The sequence below is a fragment of the Temnothorax curvispinosus genome, unplaced genomic scaffold (genome assembly GCF_003070985.1).
Source record: "Temnothorax curvispinosus isolate PA1 unplaced genomic scaffold, ASM307098v1 QBEX01001640.1, whole genome shotgun sequence".
Lineage (NCBI taxonomy): Eukaryota > Metazoa > Arthropoda > Insecta > Hymenoptera > Formicidae > Temnothorax > Temnothorax curvispinosus.
This window is the reverse complement of record NW_020211420.1, coordinates 74,654-94,360: the sequence shown is the minus strand read 5'-3', so window position 1 is coordinate 94,360 and position 19,707 is coordinate 74,654. Positions and strand designations below refer to the sequence as shown.

General features: G+C 39.9%; 3 protein-coding genes across 4 annotated transcripts; 1 reads left to right on the top strand and 2 right to left on the bottom strand.

The window, feature by feature from the left end:
- Positions 1-1,656: 1,656 nt before the first annotated feature.
- On the top strand, positions 1,657-7,167 carry LOC112467104. The gene is made up of 3 exons (XM_025035576.1): positions 1,657-2,089; positions 3,520-5,857; positions 6,213-7,167. Exons 1-3 carry the CDS (start codon positions 1,886-1,888, stop codon positions 6,359-6,361), a joined length of 2,691 nt encoding a protein of 896 aa, XP_024891344.1. The 5' UTR covers positions 1,657-1,885; the 3' UTR covers positions 6,362-7,167.
- Positions 7,168-7,500: 333 nt separating this feature from the next.
- On the bottom strand, positions 7,501-15,175 carry LOC112467091 (pre-mRNA-processing factor 39-like). 2 transcript variants are annotated; one of them, XM_025035558.1, is made up of 13 exons: positions 15,046-15,175; positions 14,720-14,856; positions 13,842-14,051; positions 13,225-13,737; positions 12,950-13,124; positions 12,624-12,871; positions 12,315-12,440; positions 11,354-11,502; positions 10,679-11,084; positions 10,166-10,330; positions 9,557-9,943; positions 9,174-9,460; positions 7,501-8,868 (listed from the first exon to the last, which is right to left on the bottom strand). In XM_025035558.1, exons 1-13 carry the CDS (start codon positions 15,092-15,094, stop codon positions 8,577-8,579), a joined length of 3,144 nt encoding a protein of 1,047 aa, XP_024891326.1. In that variant the 5' UTR covers positions 15,095-15,175; the 3' UTR covers positions 7,501-8,576. The 2 variants fall into 2 exon arrangements, with proteins under 2 accessions (XP_024891326.1, XP_024891331.1); XM_025035563.1 differs by having other exon boundaries at positions 13,234-13,737.
- An 897-nt stretch (positions 15,176-16,072) lies between these two features.
- Positions 16,073-19,521, bottom strand: LOC112467171 (conserved oligomeric Golgi complex subunit 4). The gene is made up of 10 exons (XM_025035656.1): positions 19,360-19,521; positions 18,909-19,106; positions 18,443-18,817; positions 18,156-18,364; positions 17,885-18,080; positions 17,573-17,820; positions 17,276-17,498; positions 16,898-17,164; positions 16,646-16,831; positions 16,073-16,472 (listed from the first exon to the last, which is right to left on the bottom strand). The coding sequence occupies exons 1-10, from the start codon at positions 19,420-19,422 to the stop codon at positions 16,215-16,217; spliced, it is 2,223 nt and encodes a 740-aa protein (XP_024891424.1). The 5' UTR covers positions 19,423-19,521; the 3' UTR covers positions 16,073-16,214.
- Between the last annotated feature and the right edge of the window lie 186 nt (positions 19,522-19,707).

Here is a 19,707-nt window from a genome sequence, read left to right as displayed (position 1 = left end):
ATAACGAGATAAACAATTAGCGCGCGGCAGATATATCTGCCATCGACACCGTTTTGTTCTCTCGTATTATGCTACTCCCTCATGTTTTCGACATGACACACTCCAGATTCCAGATATTATTCTATTATATTCAACGCGTCACGCGGATTGACGACACGTGTCATTGAGAAACGACGAATCATTATTTTTAGCAGAGCGCACGCTATATAAGAACTCTTGTCTTCTCACGCCGTTCGTTTTCGCACGAGGCTACAGACGCGATAATGTATTTTGCTGCATAGAAAATATGATACCTCTATATGCGGCATGAAATATGCGCTTGTATTTCATAGAAAAATCCAATTAACACGCAATCGTCATAGTCGTGCAAAATTGACGTAAAAAGATGAAATCTCAATCAAAATGATATCATCTCAATCCCTTGTCGTGACAATCGAGTGTTACTTGACTTACTTGCGGGAAAGAAAAGGAAAATGAAATTAATGTTACGCTTTCCCCCGAGGCATTTACTTTCGTTTACAGAGAATTTATTGCAGCAAGAGCTTTTATTACACTACAGGGCATTATTAATCAAAGAGCAGTGATAAAAACTTTATTCGTAAAACGTATACGGATGATCGAGACAGAATATGTTAATTTTTGAGCAAATATGATTTTAATCACGGCGTGTTTGCATAGAAATTAAACACGGGAAATCCGCCGAGTTGTAGATATGCAAACACAATTAAATCCGGTTTTAAATCCGCTGAGTTTTCCTTGCATTGTGCGCGTTCGTCAATTGTCTGATTGCGTTGAATCCGGCTTAAAATTGGCTAAATGCACGTTCTCGTTTACCTTGCGCGTGACGTACGACTGGTATTGGCGACTTAGCGCGAATACATATGTTACACACATGTCACTTTTTTAATCTCTTTACTTCGTTGACTATTCTTAAAGAAACCGCTGGGGCGGGTCTGCGCGTCCGAGCCAAAGTGAAATATATTTTGCTCGTAACTGTAAAACTTATTATTGCAAGCCTGTTAGAAGATATTAAATAAACGATGTTTATCAAAATGACTAAAATCGTCAACTACAATGTAGACAGAGTTTCATGAATTTTTTTAGATTTTTTTTAATACTTTAAGGGCCGGTTGTTTCAACCTGTTGGTAAACTAACTAATAGTTAAATCATATATGTGTCTTTGTTTTTCCTTCAAATTAAAGAAGGATATACATATGATTTAACTATTAGTTTTACTTTAAAAAACCTTACAAAAATTAAAAAAAAGCGCAACTAGAGCAATTCACATTTGTATCGTCTTAACTATTCTAATTATATTTGCTTCATCTCGTCTTTTTTTCTGCATGGAAAATTGGTTTGGTAAGGAAGAAGGAAAAAAAGAGGATACACATTGCGTTCTTTTCTCACTTTCATCTCTTTAAAACACATTTGTATGCAATAGATGACGCAAGAACATGCAGTTGAAGCAAACAGATTTATTCTAACCACTCTGTCATCGTTGTTATATATACAAATACAACGCAGAAAAAAATCTGCTCCAGTCAGGTACACCTTCTGCACCTCCTTCTCTCCCCCTTTCTCTCTTTCTCCCCACTGGGCTCGATCGTCCGTCTCCTTCCGTCTCCTTCCGAGTTCCGAGCGCTTGGAAGTCAACTTGGAAGTTGGAAGGGTAATCTCGCACAGCTGAGAGGAGTGAGAGGGACAGACTCGTGGAATTGACGGCGCCGCGCGCCAGTCAGTCGCTGTCATCGCTGACAGTCCGTGAACCGTCGGTGACAGTGTGACAGTATCGCTTGGACAGTCTCGATCCGTCATTCGAAGGGTATAAGCGCGGTCGATCCGGAACTGAGAGTCCGAGCTCGCGACGACGCGCGTCCTCGCAAAATGGCAGAACGAAGCCGCGCGGGTTACCTCGCGCTCCTTTATCTCGCCTGCCTACTCGCCCAGGCGGTGCGCTCGAACCCGGTGAACATCCCCCTGAGCCGAGTGTCCTCGCGGCTGTTGGAGAAGGCGTGGAGGGCCCTGAACGACCACTCGCCGACGCATCACCTGTACGCGCACGGCAATCTGATAAACGCGCAGGAATTGGTGAGTCCGCGCGACATGCGACGTCGCGGAACTTCCACGGGGAAATCGAGGAAATTCCGATTGCGCGTCCCTCGCAGCGCATTTGTTTTTATTTTCGACGCAGCCGTGTGGCTACTGTGGCTTGCCACAGTCGATGAGCCAATCCCTCTTTGTTTATTAGCAGCGAAAATGACTTTGCAGATATGCGTCGCAAAAGCTGCACGTAGCGTCGAGGGATAAAGGATAATTTTATCGGTGGAGAGAGTGAAGACGAGATTTCTACCTATAATAAAAATACTGAGTCAGATTATCCTTTGTTTGCCATTGTTTGCTTTTGTTGATGTGACGAGAATTAAATTGTAAATTAAGTTAAATTGCTTAATTGTTATTATCAATGCTGTGAAAATTAAATTGTAAATATCACGGGCGATATACATTGACCAAGATATTTGCTTATGCTATCATTAATATGAAAGACCATAATTGCATAAATTTGTTTTCCTTAAAAATAATTATTTGACAATATTTTGAGCAACGTTATGAAGAAATCTAATAAGATTCTAAAAGTATAAAGGTTCCCCTTTTGTCTCTTACTGCAATAAAGAATGAGTTGTACGTATAGAATGCTGGATTCTATTTATAGATAATCTTTTTTCACGGCACGAGAAATATAAACAGCTAGAGGTATCAAGGGCGTCAGGTGATTGCATGATTGCAATGATTCTTTTTATTCGTTTTCCTGGAAAGACACGTTTGATGAATGTTTTCTTTAACAATCACGACGCTGTTTCTGAGATCCTAAAGATAAAGATGTTATTTGCCGGATTCTTCCAAGAGTGCTGCAGTGTTGTGCGTGACATTCAGTTGATGTAGATAATTGGTAAATAATTGGTAACAATTTCGTAGTTATTAGTCAGAAGTGAAAAAGTTTGTTTTAGTTAAAGTTAAATCAAAATGTAACTGTTTTGGATTCTTGTATACCTACCGTTTTATCTCCTTCTTCAGGGTGTTGTTTACATGAAACTTTCTTCAAAAAACGTGGATAAGATAACATTTAATTTTATTTTTAATCGCACGACGTATCAACATTGTAAACTGTAATGTACTGTACTAATGCGTGTCAAGGTGGTATATATTTCTGTGCGTGTGTTCGGCAATGATAAACCGAGATAATAACGTTCTGGGTTATCGGGCCAAGTTGGTACTCAGGCCAAGCTGTACTCGGCTGAATGGAACGTGGGAGATGTTACTGCGCAGCAGATTTCTGTTTTTAAGCATAAATATTATCCAGTTTCACATTTCGCAACAGCGAAATAATCGCTGCAATGGCTGGAATTATAAACGAGGCTTATTGTTTCGATCGATAACGATTATATCAAATAAGCCTGATTAACCGTAAGACGATTTGCCTTTAATTCCTCGTATAAATAACTCCGTTATTATTATTGCAGGAGGAGCCGCCTTACAAAGTATACAAATTCACGTATGACCTGAGTCCAATATGCGGAACGGAGTCTTGTCCCAGAGAGGCCTGTACTATCGACGTAAAGCAAGACGAGCGCGGCGACATAGAGACGCTGAATGATTCCATTCAATGCATGTATTTCTATCCAGCCGATGCGCAAAATGACATGTCGCAGGAGCAGCAGAGTTATCAGGAGCAGGAGGAATCTCAGGTCACTCAGGAGAACTTGGCCGAACAGGTGAACAACAATCGAAGCGTGGAATTGGATCATGAGGTCCAGGAGACCGGCGACGAGAACGTCAGACCGTTCATCGCCATGCGCGCTTCCGGCAACTACTGTCCAGGTTGTCCGTACGAACTGAATCCGAATCTGCCGGGTCTCCTCTCCTTCGGCGAGCAAGCGTTGAGATCGATGGACGAGCAGACCGCGAGCGATTACAAGCACAAGTTAATGAGCATTGTGAGGGTCACCCGCTCGGTACCGGTCTCGTCTAACGTGATAGAGTACCAGTTGCTGCTGCTGATAGGCGAGTCCGAATGTCTGAAGAATGCCCTGGAGCAAGAGCAGGAATGTCAGCTGCGAACGACCGTTCCGACCAGGTTGTGCCTGGTCACGTTCGAGCAACGACCGTGGCAACAGACGTCTCTCAGAATTACTAAGAACAATTGTACGGATCCCGAAAACGCGTCTAGCGCCAAGCCGCAAAGAGTGTCAAATTTGGAGAGCGAATCCTTGGTGACGGTCAAGTATGATGAAGGAAAACCGTCTGGCACCGAGATGGCCGACGTCTATGAAAGCTTGAAGGAAATGTTGGACAATTACACCCACGCGCCATCGATGCCCTCGAAGGAGCCCGAGGAAGCGGAGGTGACGGAATCCGCGGTCGTAAAGGTAATGTTGAACAAGAGTCAGGACGACGAGAAGATTTCAGGCTTTACGGATAAGGCGAAGGAGTTCAGAGAATTCTTGGAAGGCTTTGATCTGCCTATCAAGATGGAAGATGCTACAGCTGACACAGCTGGAGCTATGAAAGAAGTCAAAGAAGAGAAATTTCAGCGAAAGAAGGTGGAGGATTTCAAGCTCGAAAAGGTGAACAATAAAGAGGACGTTAATAATAGGCAGAAACGATCGCAGCGCTTGGTCGGTGCTCCCGCGACAACGCCCATAGACGATCCTGAGATCAAATTGTACGCTGATAAAGCGCTGCGCAAAATTTCTGCGGAATCGGACAGTGCGAACGAGCCGCTCATAGTGGAGATCATCGAGGCGAGCGTCCAAGTGGTCGCCGGTAAACTTTACAGGATCAAAGCCAAGCTGGGCACTAGCGATTGCCCAAAGGGCACCAAGGACAACTGCCAGTTGCAGGCAGGAAGCGACGTAAAAGAGTGTCTGATAAAGGTGTGGTCGCGACCGTGGATCGATCAGGATTCGCCCGAAATAACGGTGGAATGTCCCCCGTCAGAAAGTAAGAGGAGGAAACGGTCCCTGCGCGGCGCTAATTACAACAAGAATATGATGCAGATCGTAGAAGAAATGAGGATCGAGCGTCTGTTCAACAAATTCGCGGAAACCTACAATCGGGCGTATTCCACGCCGGAGGAGAGAAATTCGCGACTTCAGATATTCCGCGAGAATCTCCATATCATAGACCTGCTACAGGAGACCGAGCAGGGAACCGGTCGCTACGGCATAAACATGTTCGCCGACATGTCGCGCGAGGAGTTCCGAAAGCGTTATCTCGGTCTGCGACCGGACCTGCGATCGGAGAACGAGATTCCTCTGCGTAAAGCCGAGATCCCGGACGTCGCTGTACCACCCAGCTTCGACTGGCGAAAGAAGGGCGTCGTGACTCCGGTGAAGGATCAGGGCGGCTGCGGTTCGTGCTGGGCTTTCTCAGTGACGGGCAACGTCGAGGGCCAATACGCGATCAAGCACGGTCAGCTGCTGTCGCTGTCCGAGCAGGAGCTGGTGGACTGTGACGATCTCGACGACGGCTGTGGCGGCGGCTTGCCGGACAACGCGTACAGGGCCATTGAGAAACTGGGCGGTCTCGAGCTGGAGTCCGACTATCCGTACGAGGCGGAGGACGAGAAGTGCCATTTCAAGAGCAATCTGGCCAAGGTACAGTTGAACTCCGCTGTCAACGTTACGTCGAACGAGACGCAAATGGCGCAATGGCTGGTGGAAAATGGTCCAATCTCCATCGGCATTAACGCTAACGCCATGCAGTTCTACGTCGGCGGCGTCTCGCATCCCTTCAAATTCCTGTGCAATCCCAATAGTCTGGATCACGGCGTGCTGATCGTCGGATATGGCACAAGCAGTACGTATCACGCTGAAATAATTTTGAACATTGAAAAGTATATATAAATAGGAAAAACACGGCAAAAGAAAGCAGAACTTACGTTGTATTTTCTTTTCCACAAAGATTCAGAGAAATTAATTTTAATCATCGCTCTCGATGATTATGGTTTTACAACTTAATCTTATATTTTTATACCTACTGTTAATAAGTACACATATAATCCAATAATCAAGAATACGTATTTCACTAATTGTAAGGATCAACATTCTTTTTAAGACGTGCTACATTTTAAACTTATATCTCTTTACAAATAGCGTTACGATTATTCAGCGCGATAATAGAAACGATATTACATTCAATATTCTCTTTTCAGGCTATCCGCTTTTCCGCAGAAAGCTACCGTATTGGATCGTCAAGAACAGCTGGGGAAAATCTTGGGGTGAACAGGGATACTATAGAGTTTACCGCGGGGATGGTACTTGCGGACTTAACAAGATGGCCTCGAGCGCCGTGGTTATTTAATGCCGACTACGTAAATAAGTTTTTCATGACAATTAACTTATAATCGTTCTGAACGAAGTTATACACTATACATGCATATAGAGATATCCTTTTCTACTAATTAATGTCGATTTTTAAAACTAAATCCATTCGTTTGCCACATATTTGACGAACGTGACCTCATTATCAATCTACACTATGTATTATAGTATCCACTCGATATGATATTCAGTTTAATTGTGCAAGTATCTGGCAAACGTATGAATCATCTGGAGCCAACCAAGTATATATTGTGCTGATCGAAGCTAAGTTTAATTCTTTGCATATCTATACCGGGATAAAAACGATGTAATCGTTTACGACAATCCTATGAGTTTGTTGAAAAGTTCAAAACTACATTATATATAGTAATTCGCTAATATTTCGCAAATCTCTTTATAAAATAATATAGATAGTACATAAATATTTAAAGTGTGTTAAAATGTGCAATGATGTTGAAACTACAGCAATAGACGATGTTAAATGTTAACTTCGCTAAATTTTAATTGCGTGTGTAAAAATCAGTAAGTAAAAAGTGAAAGTGTAACCCTCCCGCTCCGAGACGCTTTTATATTTTACAGTTTTTAAGTTTGTTGTAGACCGTCAGCATTTTTTAAAAAGTTTTACAACGAATTTCTGACTTTACGTAGGTCCTGAAGAGTAGTTTTATATGCAATTTATTAACTTGAACAAAGAGCGAAAAAAATAATTTATAAGAAAGTAAACAAAACAAGGAAATAAATAGGAGTTCGATTTTTATTGAACGCAATAAAGATAACTATGCGAAACCATGTCAATTTAATATACCTGGAATTTTTAACATAGGTAAATATATTCAAAACCTAAATTGATGTCGTTAAAATCCTTATAATAATATGTATGTTGAACATATTGAGAAACGTATCTAACAATAACAAATTAATAAAAATTAATAAAATTTTGTTCTCTTGACGTAACTATGTTGAATTGCAAAATTTATATGAAACAGGAATGATGAAAGTTATTTAATTTCACAGTTTTAATTGTAAGTCTAATTTTAATTATAAGTTGTATACTGGTATATATTAGAAAAGAGAGAGAGAGAGAGAGAAATACTCAACAGCGGAATAATCGTAAACTTATAAAAGCAATTGTTATTTTATTGTTTCAAATAATCAAAAATCATTTATTTTTATATTGAATTTTTCATTAAATCGCATTGCGATACTTACCGAATATCATCGAAATGTAATCGTATATTCTACGTGTCAAATCTTCAACAAATCTTCAATAAAAAGAAATCATAGGTTCGAAGCAATACAGAATACTTATTTCAACATTAACGAAGGACATTTTTTAATATCCTTTGCTGAACAGAACTTGTTTAAAAAAGTAATTCCAAAATGGAGCGAACAAATTTAACAAGGAATATAAAGGATTACAATATGCGACGATCACGATTTCTTCGAGAAAAGTAAGTAAGTCTGTCGATTTATATAAATCGACAATGACATACAAATTTGGATCTGCTATATATCATAATATATCCAACATGATGTAGTGTGTCGTAACACAGCACATTTCTTAAACTTCATGTAACTTCGTTGACATTATGCAATAATTTCGAAATCTATAATTTATTAAGAATTATGGATGTAATCTGTGAAATCCATTTCTGCACATTTAATGCTATAAAGCCGCAACGCTTTGAAGTTATGTGAACACACAAAGAGAAAGGATTCTAGGAAAACTGTACACCAGTAGCAGGAATTTTACTCATTCATTTTCTCAGTGAATTATTTTATACCTTTAGCTGGCATTTTTTAAATATATTTTTCCTGATATAAAATATTCCAGTAAGTATGATTTGAATCGTTTCTAAAATAAAAACTGCAATAGAATTATTAGTCGATTATTAATATTTTTTTAGTGCAACATAAAATAGCAATATAAACGAGTGCCAGAAGTAAAGTTCTGTGTTAATGATATACAGTTTATTCAATACATACAGTAAATATCCATGCAAGGTATCAATTGCTGATTTATATATAGAGAGAAACGCTTGGCATATAAGCTCTCACATGTCAAGATACCAAGATGCTTAAACAATTAATAATTCTTTCGTCTGCTTCGAAATCGGTAGAATAAAACGCTAGAGAATGTACAGTAGGACACATTTAATGGTATGATAGTCTTAGAGGCGATTATGTGACCGATATTAATAATAATTGTAAGATCCCCACTGATTATAAGGTCCGTAAGCCTGTGGGCCGCCTTGTCCATACTGCCAATTTTGGTAGTTAGCATAATTGGGATCTGATGGAGGTGGGTATTGTTGGTAACCTTGTTGATAACCACCCTGACCGCCGTACTGCCCGCCCTGAAACTGCTGTGGCGACTGATAAGGCCCGCTTGGACCGCTGCTGTACTGGTATGAAGACTGCGAGCCCACGGACGGTGATGGTGGCACATTTGATTGATCGGCTTTCTTCTTCGGAGGCGAAGAATCGCTGTAACGACATCATACACGGCATTATAAGATAATTTTCTACCGCAAGCAATTTCAATATATGTCTATAAGCTCCATAAACATAAATAAATGATATATTTGTCCATTTCAATTAGATAGAAACTATATATTAATTATATTTAGCAATATTTGTTTCACATATTAACCAACGCGTTTGTTGAACTTGTATGTTCTATTAAAATATTTTAATTATATTTAATATGTAAGACAATACAACGTTAAAATCACTTAATGTTACTTTGTAAAACTAATTATCTTCATTTTAGATTTTTTATAAATACTTACGTTTTGTTGTCGTCACCCTTCGTCTTTTTCCTCTCTTTCGCTTGCTTGATGCATTTCTGGAATTGTTCGTGAGCCTTCAACACTTGCCGGATGTCGGGGCTGAAGTCTTCCAGGAATTCTACTTTACGTTGCGCAAAAAGCACTCTCTGCTCAAGATCTGCGTGTTCTCTTTCTATGAACATGTCCATGTAGCCTACTATTTCTTGAGTGTCAACTGGCGTTCGTTGCATTGCCAAATCTATTAATTGCAGGTACAGCCTGGGATTGTCTTTATCTTTATCTGTGGCCTATATAAAAAAATGTAATGCACGTATTAATTTCACCGAACACAAATCGTCATAATACGTAGTCGAGATCGAAATTAATTTTGTATTTAAACGTACCTTCATCAATACTTTAATTGCCCGCTCAACATCATCCTTGACTTTACACAGGAATCGCGCGTATTTTACAGCAATATTATTAGCGATCGTCCTGTTCTTGCTATTACTAATGTAATTCTCATATAAGGTACACGCCTTCTCCAAGTCTCCACGGCGGCGTTCTAAGTTTATTCGTCGATATGCTACTTGTAGCATATTTGGCAATACGTTATCAATATTCTCTAATATGGCGGCAGCTTTCTCAAAGTTATCCTGACCCTCCTCAAAGATAGCCCATTGCAAATGCAAGTTTGGTTTTTTTGGATGATGTACCATACAAGCCCTCGAATATACATCGCGGATCTTTTCTGTGTTATCTCCCTTCAGCGATTCCAAATAACGCACAAACTACGCAAATAAAAAAACAAAAATACTTATATTATACCACATGATTTTTAATTATACACTTATCGAATTGTAATATAATATAAAAAATTATTAGATATTTTATAAATATTATTCAAAATAAAATGTGATACATAGGTGATTTTTAATTATGTTTGAAGTAGTGACAAGAGAGAATCAGCTTCTATGTAGTAATAATATATTAAGATTGACACATTTACTTACTCGCATCCAAAATTCATCATAAAGTGCACAAGCTATAAGACACCTCTCGAATAAAATGATTATTCGATTCTGATCCTTTTGTTCAATCTCGAAATCTAGGTACTCCTTCCAGTTTTTCAACTGACACCGTTCCAATGGTTTTACATGGAAATATGGTCTCTTTATCTGTTAATTATACATCATACAGTTAGACCAATTTGCTCTAGACTGTAAACTAATTTGAATTTTGTTTCAATGTGAGATTAATGCATCCAAATCTTTTAATTTAGAATATACTTTTCTACTTACAACATAAAACATTGTAAAAGATTGACTTCTGTACTACAACGAATCCACATTTACTGCGCGATTAGGTAGAGCTACGGTGAGGGATCGAAATGAGTGAGAACTTTTTTTTCATTTACAGCAGTGAAACATTTCAACGCATTGAAATTAAGAAGTCTCATTTTTGCTAATAATAATTTAAAGCGTGATCATAATGAACATATATAATTATAATCAAATGTCATGTACCCCTTCCTCATACGACCATCTCGCTGCCACCGCATTGACGTTTGCTTTGTGCATTTTACGCCTGCTGCTAATGATCTTCTCACGGATGGCACGGGTCTCCTCGTCAGTGGGTGGTACCTCGTGGGGTGGCGGTTCTTCACCGGGCGGTGCGTCATCAGCCGCGGATGCCGCGGTGGCGTCGTCTGATTTGAGTAGGGCCTTTACTTCGGCGCGTAGCTCGAGGAAGTCGTCCACACTTAGGATACGATTCGGCAAGTTGGATGATACGAATTCTTGGAAGGCTTCGAAGTGGGAGGTGTAACCAAGAGTAGGTGTCGACAGTAAACGATCGTACAGTGCTGTCACCCTGCTTAAGCGTTTTGCTTCTGACTCCCACTTTATGTAGCTCTCCCAGAGACGATCTGATCTGTTTTACATTAAATTGTTTTACGTTATATTATTGTATTATTATATTATATTTGTTCAATCCACGCTAATTGTTTATCAAAGTAAATCTTTATCAGCATACTAATCAGCTATGTTATATATTAACAGTTAAAGTACTAAAGAAATAAATTGACTTTATTAAATCACTTTTCTGTCGACAAGTACATATAGGAGCAACACTATATAAAGAAATACTATAAAAACTAGAAGATCTATAGGTTCATTAAAGAGAAACTCTAGATTCGTTACCTGAACTCAAGCCCGCAAGCTTGTATGGCTCGTTCGTACTGCTCACGGAGCTTCTCTTCATCTTTTTCGTAAACGGTTTTACAGTGGTTGATGTAATGGAGCCAGAGATCGACGCTTAGCGAAATAGCTTTCAGACCTTGGTCGAACACCTGCGGTAACGGATTCGTGGATCGTATTTAGAACAGTTTACAACTGGGTTGGGCTTATCGGCGGGTAGATCTTATACCTATTTTGCTTTTAGCTTTCGTTAAGCATTACGGTCTTTTTTTTTTTTTTTTTTAGCAACGTATACTCACATATCGTACGCTTACTGTAAATAAAGAGATTTAATTAACACAGAGATTGCAGAGCATTGTGCATTCACCTTAAGAGTCAGGGAGTGTTCCGATCTGGGCGCCACAGTGTCTTCCGCCACTCTTTCTTGCTCCCACTCTGGCACGTGCACGTGTCCTAAGTCTTTGTCTCTGACTTTGACTTAACACCCAACCCGACATATCTTACTTACATAAAGTAAGAGCGCATATATCTTATGCTTAAGTTTTACAATACTTTCTGTAGTAAGCTATGTGTACAAATGCTTACAGTAAATATAACACAGTTTTCTTTCTTTCTATCGCGATAAAGGCGCTTCGGAAACAACTAGCCATCTCGCTCGACTTACGTATCGTACGATAGAGTACTTGATGTATTCGATATATCGGTAAGATAGTAAAATATGTAATATAGCATTTTTGTAGATATCGCAGGATATTAATTAAATAAGTAACTATTTTGTAAACGAAGAAAGTCGAATAGGTGCCGCAAGACGTGCTATGCTGTTGGAAGGGAAAACCATATTTATGTGCGTGCACACTGCCCACGCGTCTTCCTAACTCGAGCTATTTTCATTAGATTGCGTTAATTATAATGATATCATATAATAAGAGATAGCCTAACGAACATAATATACGATCGGACTCACCGTTTGGACATTTTCGGGGTTGCCCTTCTTCTTCTCGTAATCGGCGAACTTTCTCCAGTAACCGTAGCAATATGGATAACGCTCCAAGAATTTGGTGTAAGCTTCGCGCGCAGCCTCCGCATCGTTCTGTAACAAAAACGACAAAAAATGGAATATTACTTCCAACTCATTAAAAAAAATGTCTGTACATCTCAAATATGATGTCTTAAATTGATTTGATATTTTCAATTAAATATTAAGGATAATTAAGAATGACTAACACAGACTGAATTTTAAGGTAAAGTATAAAAACTTGAATTTTTTACTTACTTCTTGATCCACGTATTGTAAGAGATATGTCCATCCAGTGAAATCAGATGGATCTTCATTAACGGCTTTCCAATATTTTTCTAGTTCGGGCAACGTTTTCTTTTTCGGCGATGCTGGCTTGATCTCTTGCTTATCTCCCACCTCCGCATCGCTCGACAAGGCGACCTTCTTTGCTGGTGCCTCGTCATTGTTCTCAGACGTCGGAGAACTGGGATCGTATTCTCCTTCCGCGTTCAATTTACGTTTGGCTAAAAGTACAAGGAACATGTAAGAAGGTCAGTTTTAGACTGTAAAATTTTATAGAACAGTGTAAGAAATGCACTTACTTCCGGCTTCCGCTTTGGTTTTCTTCTCCGGTGTTTTGTTCAACTTCGCCGCACTCTTTTTCTTTTTGTCACTATCCGGTGGTAATTCATCTTCGGACACGGATTCGGTTTCACCTAGGTCTGCTGGAGCAGCAACCGGCAGCTCTTCGTCGGAAACTGCTTCGGTCTCTGGTTCCTGTACATTTAAAGTTATTTATGGTATCAAGTTACGAATTAATTATTATACAGAATCCAGGGAGAATATTGACTATGTATATCAAAGATGCGAAACTAACGCTTCTGACCTTGGCGGCGGCTTCGGTCGGTAATTCATCCTCTGACACAGCTTCCGTATCAGGCTCGGTCTTTTTTGTGTCTTCTTCTTCTTCGTCATTTATGTATTCCTGCACGACTTCGTTTTCAGCTTCAGCTTCAGTTATTTCTATACGCGGCAGAGAATCACTCTGCAACTCTTCCATATCTGGTTCTTCCACCTTACCCATCAGTGTCTCGACATCCTCAGACATTTCTTGCTGCGACATTTCTTCGCCTTCGTCAATTTCCATAACCTGGATCCTGGTAACGGTGTGCGCGGACATGTCCTCTGAATCTACCTCCTCCGCTTCTAGAATCTCCTGTGTCATCGTACTGCCGTCTTCATTAATAACTTCTTGAAAGTCTATCAGCACGCGTTGCTGATTTGAATCGTCATTGCTGACATCCTGACCTTCCATCTCAATGTCCTCACGTTCAGCCAGCATCTCTACCTTGTCCATGCTACTGTCTTCCATAATTATATTGGAATGCCGCTAAAAATAAACCGAGTTTTAAATACAACGCGATACAAAGTGGTAAAAAATAGTAGTGGTCTATTTCCCTAGATTAAACATAAAGAAAAAATGATATTACTTACCGTGTCTTCTTCATCCTGCTCTATTTCTTCGCCTTTTTGATTCACATTTATTTCATGTATATTAGCATCTTCAGAGTCCTCCAATTCCAAGTGCAACATAGGAGTGTCTTCCTCGCTGCGCTGCTCGACAATAACGTCCGCTAGACGTTGAACTCCGTTCTCGGGCATACTTTCCATCATGCCTTCTTCCAACGTAGATGTAGTTTCTTCCTGTAATTACATTTAGTTACTTAAAAACTAATGTTTCCATATTATCTCCTAATTATGCAAATATCGTTATCATTTACATACATTAGTTGCTTTCCATTTACACTCGAGTGATCTGAGTTACTCAGTTAGATGAGTATTTTATACTCAGGTAAAATATGTCATTTTGTATTTACCTGCTTATTTTGGTGACAAAGCTATCGCATAATAATACAGGTTCATAGCCTCACTTTTAATGTGAGTCTATTAGATTCATTAAAGCACATGGTCTCGATTGTGGATAAAAACTCAGTTGAAGCTCACTTGCCAGCATGCAAAAAGAACGTGCATTCAACTGAGTTATGACGTCACAAGTGAGAATTATCTGAGTTTTATGCAAATGGAAAGCAACCATTATATGACATAAAGGATATTATTACAATTCAATATTTTAGAGTTGTATGAACATTATTTCATGCTGTCGTTGTTCTAACAAAATATATCTGATTGATGGATTATTTGCTCCTCTTTGGATTGCAACTCCAATTATTTACATTAAAGAAAAGTAAACAAAAGGTCTAGCTGACGCTTCGCTATTTCGTTTGTCTTATCGCCAGATATCGATGAAAAGATCGTATCAGTCGCCGATGACGTTAATCCATGCAACCGGTTTCGAAAGGTCTGACCCTTACCTCAACAACCTCCTCGATCTCATGGACCTTCCTCGGGGAGCGCGTCGCCTGGGCGAGGAGCTTCTTCACCGACGATTTCTTGGCCGCTGTCTTCACAACCGCTGTCTTTCGAGTCCGACCCGACCTGGTGCGTCTCACTGAAAGAAATAACGAAATACTTGTATAATACTCCAAGCTGCGCCGAGACGCCGTCTCGTCGAAATGGCGGTCTCGTGGGCTGGGCGGCCGCGCCGGGCGGCACGTCCTTGGTGACGCGCGGTTCCTCGGCAACGACCCGACGATCGATCAGGGGTGATCAGCACGTTACTCGGAGCTTCGTTCTTTACCTGGCTCGGCCAGCTCGACCTCGGCCTCGTCACCGCTCGCTGAAGACATCGTGCTCTCGGTAAAATATCCGGAATGTGTAGCGCAGAACCGCGGACGGATAATGGCGCAATGGCGGCGCAACACTTCGAAACAGGGTTGCCAATCGCAAAACCACGCAAAACACGCAGTTTCGTCAAAATCGGAGCAACGCGCTGCGTTGCGCGCTCGTCCTGCCCGCTTTTCAAAATCGCAAACATCGGCATCGCGAGACCTGCATTACCGGCGATCAATAGTAGACTACGTACCCGGTGTCTTTAAAATAAAAAGAACAATATTTTTTGTTAACGCAATTTGCAGTTTTGCTATCTTCTACAAAAAAATATTGAAAATTCTTCTATAAAAAAGTTGAATTTTATAGAGATTCGAATTGCTACATTAACGTTGAACGGGAAGAAGACGGGCTTTAAGGGGATCCTAAAGCCATCTGTAATACCGGCTTTTTTTCTTAGCACTAATCTTTTAATTGACTTTATAGAAATGCAAAATTTTTGTCTAGAATTAAAGTACGCATCAAAATCTAGGTCATGGTGGTCAAATTTATATCGAAAACAAAAAAAAATTAATATTTTTGTTAATTTTTGGTATACGTAACGACAATATTTGCTTTGTACAAAAATTCCACGATAAATATCCACAAAATTAGAACGGCATGACCTAGGGACAACATTTAAGAACAATATCGTGCAATTAGATCTAAGATTGAAAACCTAGAAAAAAATATTACTTTATATAACTTTTATATGTGCAAAAGCACATTCAGGTTGACAGGATAAGCAATATTGCGTGTGGCAAGAGATGGCGCAGTAATCGAACAAAGACAGATGCCTCTCGTTAGACAAGGACAGATATAGATATATGACAAGAAAACAGAATTAGAAATGTTGACATTACCGACGTCGAGGAAGTTCAGCCTTCACTTTAGGATGCCCTTAAAGTGAAGATATTCTAAGGTGATTGGACAACATAAGCACATAGGTTTTCTGCATATTGTAATAAATTATGTTTTATATATAATCATTCTATGTACATATATAGTATAAAACGTAATATATGCGAATACTTGATCTAGTTGTGCAAGCACATGGTTCGACGGCGTTTCATATCGTAGCGTGACTCAAGGGACAACAAGTCATAGCTTCAGTCTCTTGATGTCTTCCGGTCGGAAGTCTATTCGAAGGGACGCAATACGCCGCACTTCCGACGGCGTTAATCGCCACGCTATCGCGTCCGCGCCGCAGTAGTCGGCCAATTCCTCTACCTTCTCTATACTCAGAATGGTGGCGATCTGCGTTAAACGCGCGAATTTGTCTCTCACCGACCAAGACGTGGCAGCTGCTAAGTAACTGGCTAACGACCTTATTTCCTTGTCCAATATCAGACCCCCTGCCTGAAATGCGCAGATTTCACTTATCAGCATTGCGTTACGAATAAAAATGCGAAAAAATTAAATTAGATTTACGAGCGCAGATTTATCTGCGAGAAATTAGATGAAACTATTCACCACACAGAATTACTGATATAAATGATTATAAGAGGATAGCGTAAATTTAGCGCACGTACCCGATTAAAGGTCGATTTCAAGACAACTTTTTCTAAACGGGCTGTAACTTCCGCGGTCAGAAGTCCGATAAGCGCGTCGTAATTGGAGGTCGTCAAGCTATCTTTGAATCCTTGAAGTAGACCCTCTAGGTTCATGATTAATGTCTGCACAAATGGCTCATCCGTCTCGTATCTCAATAATTCGTCCTGCATATAAATCATTCGTTATATATTTAAAGACACACAAAATCTATTTATCTCTACGGAATATACCTCATTGATATGATGATCTATAGACAGAAACGCATCAAGCCACGGAGTGACTCTGGGCTTTACGGCGCTGACGCGTAACTGTTCCAGGCCGCAATCGATGATGCCACGTAATATCAGTATAACTCCCTTGAGACTGGATAAGCAGCTGTCAATTTTGCCTCTATCCTTCTTCAGCATGTTGGGGAACGTTGCATCTATCTCCGCGCCGAGACTCTTGCACAACGTTTCCACATACTCCGTGCTCACATCGGCGTTGTTTAGGTACGCCTAAACAACAAATGAACGCAAATAATAATTATAGATATGTAATAAAACTGTTTAATAATATATTAATACGTAACGAATAACATGTAAAACTATAGATTTTAAAAACTGTACCAAGAACGTGAGACGGGCGCATTCCGTGTCCGATGTTTGCAGACGACCGTGCTGTATGCTTGTCTGGAGAGCGCTGTACGCTTGTGCCAGGTCCAGGTAGCCCGCTGGGTAACCCTGACGCAATCTGTTTCTTAATCTGTTCGCAAACTCGCCTTCCAAGATGCCGCAAGCCATATTGACGACAGCACAAACGCCGTCTATACTCCAACTCGACATAGCCCGTCTGCAGGGAAACTACATTGTGATTTTCAACGATACACATAACATAAACGACTGCGTGAATCTGACGATATGTACCGTACGCATTTCTGCACTATGAAAAATACATCGTCAACCATGCTGGAAGTCTGCTGATCTGGATCTAGTGCATCCATTCCTAGGGCCTTGTTCACACTCTCCTCGAGAAAGTATCTTTCTAATGCGAGATAGGCACCAAGCAGCTCTTGCATGCCGTGCGCCAATTCAGAGTTGTTTATTGTCGTTTCAAATTCGTTAAGCAATTCTGTACGCTGCGCCTCGTCTGTGGTACTGATCTCTATATCATTCTGCAAAACAAGCAACATTGTCAATGTAACAAATTGAAAGATTTATAATTAGTAAAGTTTGTACCTTAATCCTTCTCTTTAAGAAACGAATATAAAGTTCTGCCCTCGAATGCATTATAGTTATTTCTCCCAAGAGGAGATCGAGCTCCTTAGGATCGAGCCTTTCAGGACTCGGTTTTCGCAAATACTCATTTATCATTTGTACATTCTTGGATATACATCTATGTTTCGTAAATACTGTAACAATCTTCTTGACCTGTCTATTTGTAATAAAAACAATTTTTTTTTAATATGTAGCGTTTTAATATCCAATTTATTGTACGTGCTATTCTTACCTATCGCATTCCTTTTGTAAAATCGAAATTGTCATTAACAGTCGACCAGGGCCATAATAAGTCTCGATGATTGGTTGATGTACTTCCACGATACGTGCAATTCCTTCAAATAAGAGAGTCATGGTGTCGGCAAAAATAACAGCTGCTCTCTTGTCGTTACTCTTAATCTCTAATGTCGCTTGTAGATTTTTCTGTGCGGTCTCATGTAGCTAATATAAAAAAATGAAAGATCAGATAGTCATCAGAACTTGACAAATATAATTTTATACAATTAATATCATACGTACTTTGGTGCACAAGTAACTGCAAAATTTCTTTAATCCCTCCAAGTGCATCCCCAACAATGGGAATATCTTGAAAAATCTTTCAACGGATGCCAGATCTTCAGATTTCACAGCCTCATCAAATTTATGCGTGACAACTGCTCTCAATTCCATCGCGGCCTGTTGCAAAGTGACCAGAGAACTGCTAATACTAGTATGATCACCCGACACATCTTTGGCTGTTCTCTCCAGCAACTGCTGGTCCATTGCTAAATAACGATGAACGTGCGCAGCACCTTGCTCGTAATCCTCATTGCGCAGCGCAGTCGCCACTCCTTCGCTACATAATTGCAAGTCTAGTATATCATTTATTCTACTTTGACACTCGCATACTCTGCTCTGTGAAACAAAATTGTGGCGTTTAAAGTAAGAAATTAGGAAATTATGCGATAATGTATCTAGAAATGATATCTTGACTGTAATAACTTACTCTCGCTAGATCCAATTGCCTCACTTTAGCGCTAACATTCTCAGCTAACTCATTGGTACGAGCGATCATGTCGCAAAACTTCTCTCCCTCTGTCCGTATCACTACAACATTCGGCAGTACCTTGCCAATATTCTGCAGCTTTGCTTCCACGTGACATCGTCGGGCAAGGATCGTGTCCAGATTTTTCTTTATAGAAACCTGTTATCAAAATTTACCTTCCATAAAATATACAGTAGAATTTTCGCAAGAGAAATCACAACATATATGTATACATATATATATATAGATATATATAAGAGCTACTTCTTTAACAGTGCAACACATCTAGAGAAAATATCAGAGAATCTTCAGAGAATCAAGAAAATGTCACAGAAATATAAAATCTAACTCGTAGAGATTTGTACCGCACGTAAAACGTTTATTAAAGATTAATATGCGATTGCATTCGAACCTCATCTTCAGACAACTTGTCCAATATTTGTTGCAGATTTTCCTCGTTCACCGGCAAATCCATTATTATCAGCAAGTCAATAAACTGACGATTCGACGACTATTTTACAGCGTTCAGGCACTTGACATTTCTCACACGTCACGTATCGCGCCCACGTTGACACGTTTATCGCATTATAATTATAAACAAGAATGAGGATACCATATACCATACCATGGTAGACCTTAGGCTGAGTTTCCACTGAGCGTCATTCGTCGCGACCAATCAAAACATCCAATTTTATTACATTTTGGGTCTGTTCGCGTTGCTTGCACTTTTTGCACTCAGCATCTTCGCTTTCTCTCTCTC

Bases quoted from the DNA above. Each gene is read 5' to 3' on its own strand.
- LOC112467104 (XM_025035576.1), top strand. From the start codon at position 1,886: ATGGCAGAACGAAGCCGCGCGGGTTACCTCGCGCTCCTTTATCTCGCC. The intron at 2,090-3,519 runs GTGAGTCCGCGC...TTATTATTGCAG, and splicing joins TGATAAACGCGCAGGAATTG to GAGGAGCCGCCTTACAAAGT. The intron at 5,858-6,212 runs GTACGTATCACG...TTCTCTTTTCAG, and splicing joins CGTCGGATATGGCACAAGCA to GCTATCCGCTTTTCCGCAGA.
- LOC112467091 (XM_025035558.1), bottom strand. From the start codon at position 15,094: ATGTCTTCAGCGAGCGGTGACGAGGCCGAGGTCGAGCTGGCCGAGCCA. The intron at 11,085-11,353 runs GTAACGAATCTA...AATGTAAAACAG, and splicing joins GCTTGCGGGCTTGAGTTCAG to ATCAGATCGTCTCTGGGAGA. The intron at 9,944-10,165 runs GTAAGTAAATGT...TTATTTGCGTAG, and splicing joins ATGATGAATTTTGGATGCGA to TTTGTGCGTTATTTGGAATC.
- LOC112467171 (XM_025035656.1), bottom strand. From the start codon at position 19,422: ATGGATTTGCCGGTGAACGAGGAAAATCTGCAACAAATATTGGACAAG. The intron at 18,818-18,908 runs GTAAGTTATTAC...TTTGTTTCACAG, and splicing joins GGCAATTGGATCTAGCGAGA to AGCAGAGTATGCGAGTGTCA. The intron at 18,365-18,442 runs GTACGTATGATA...TTTTTATATTAG, and splicing joins GCAGTTACTTGTGCACCAAA to CTACATGAGACCGCACAGAA.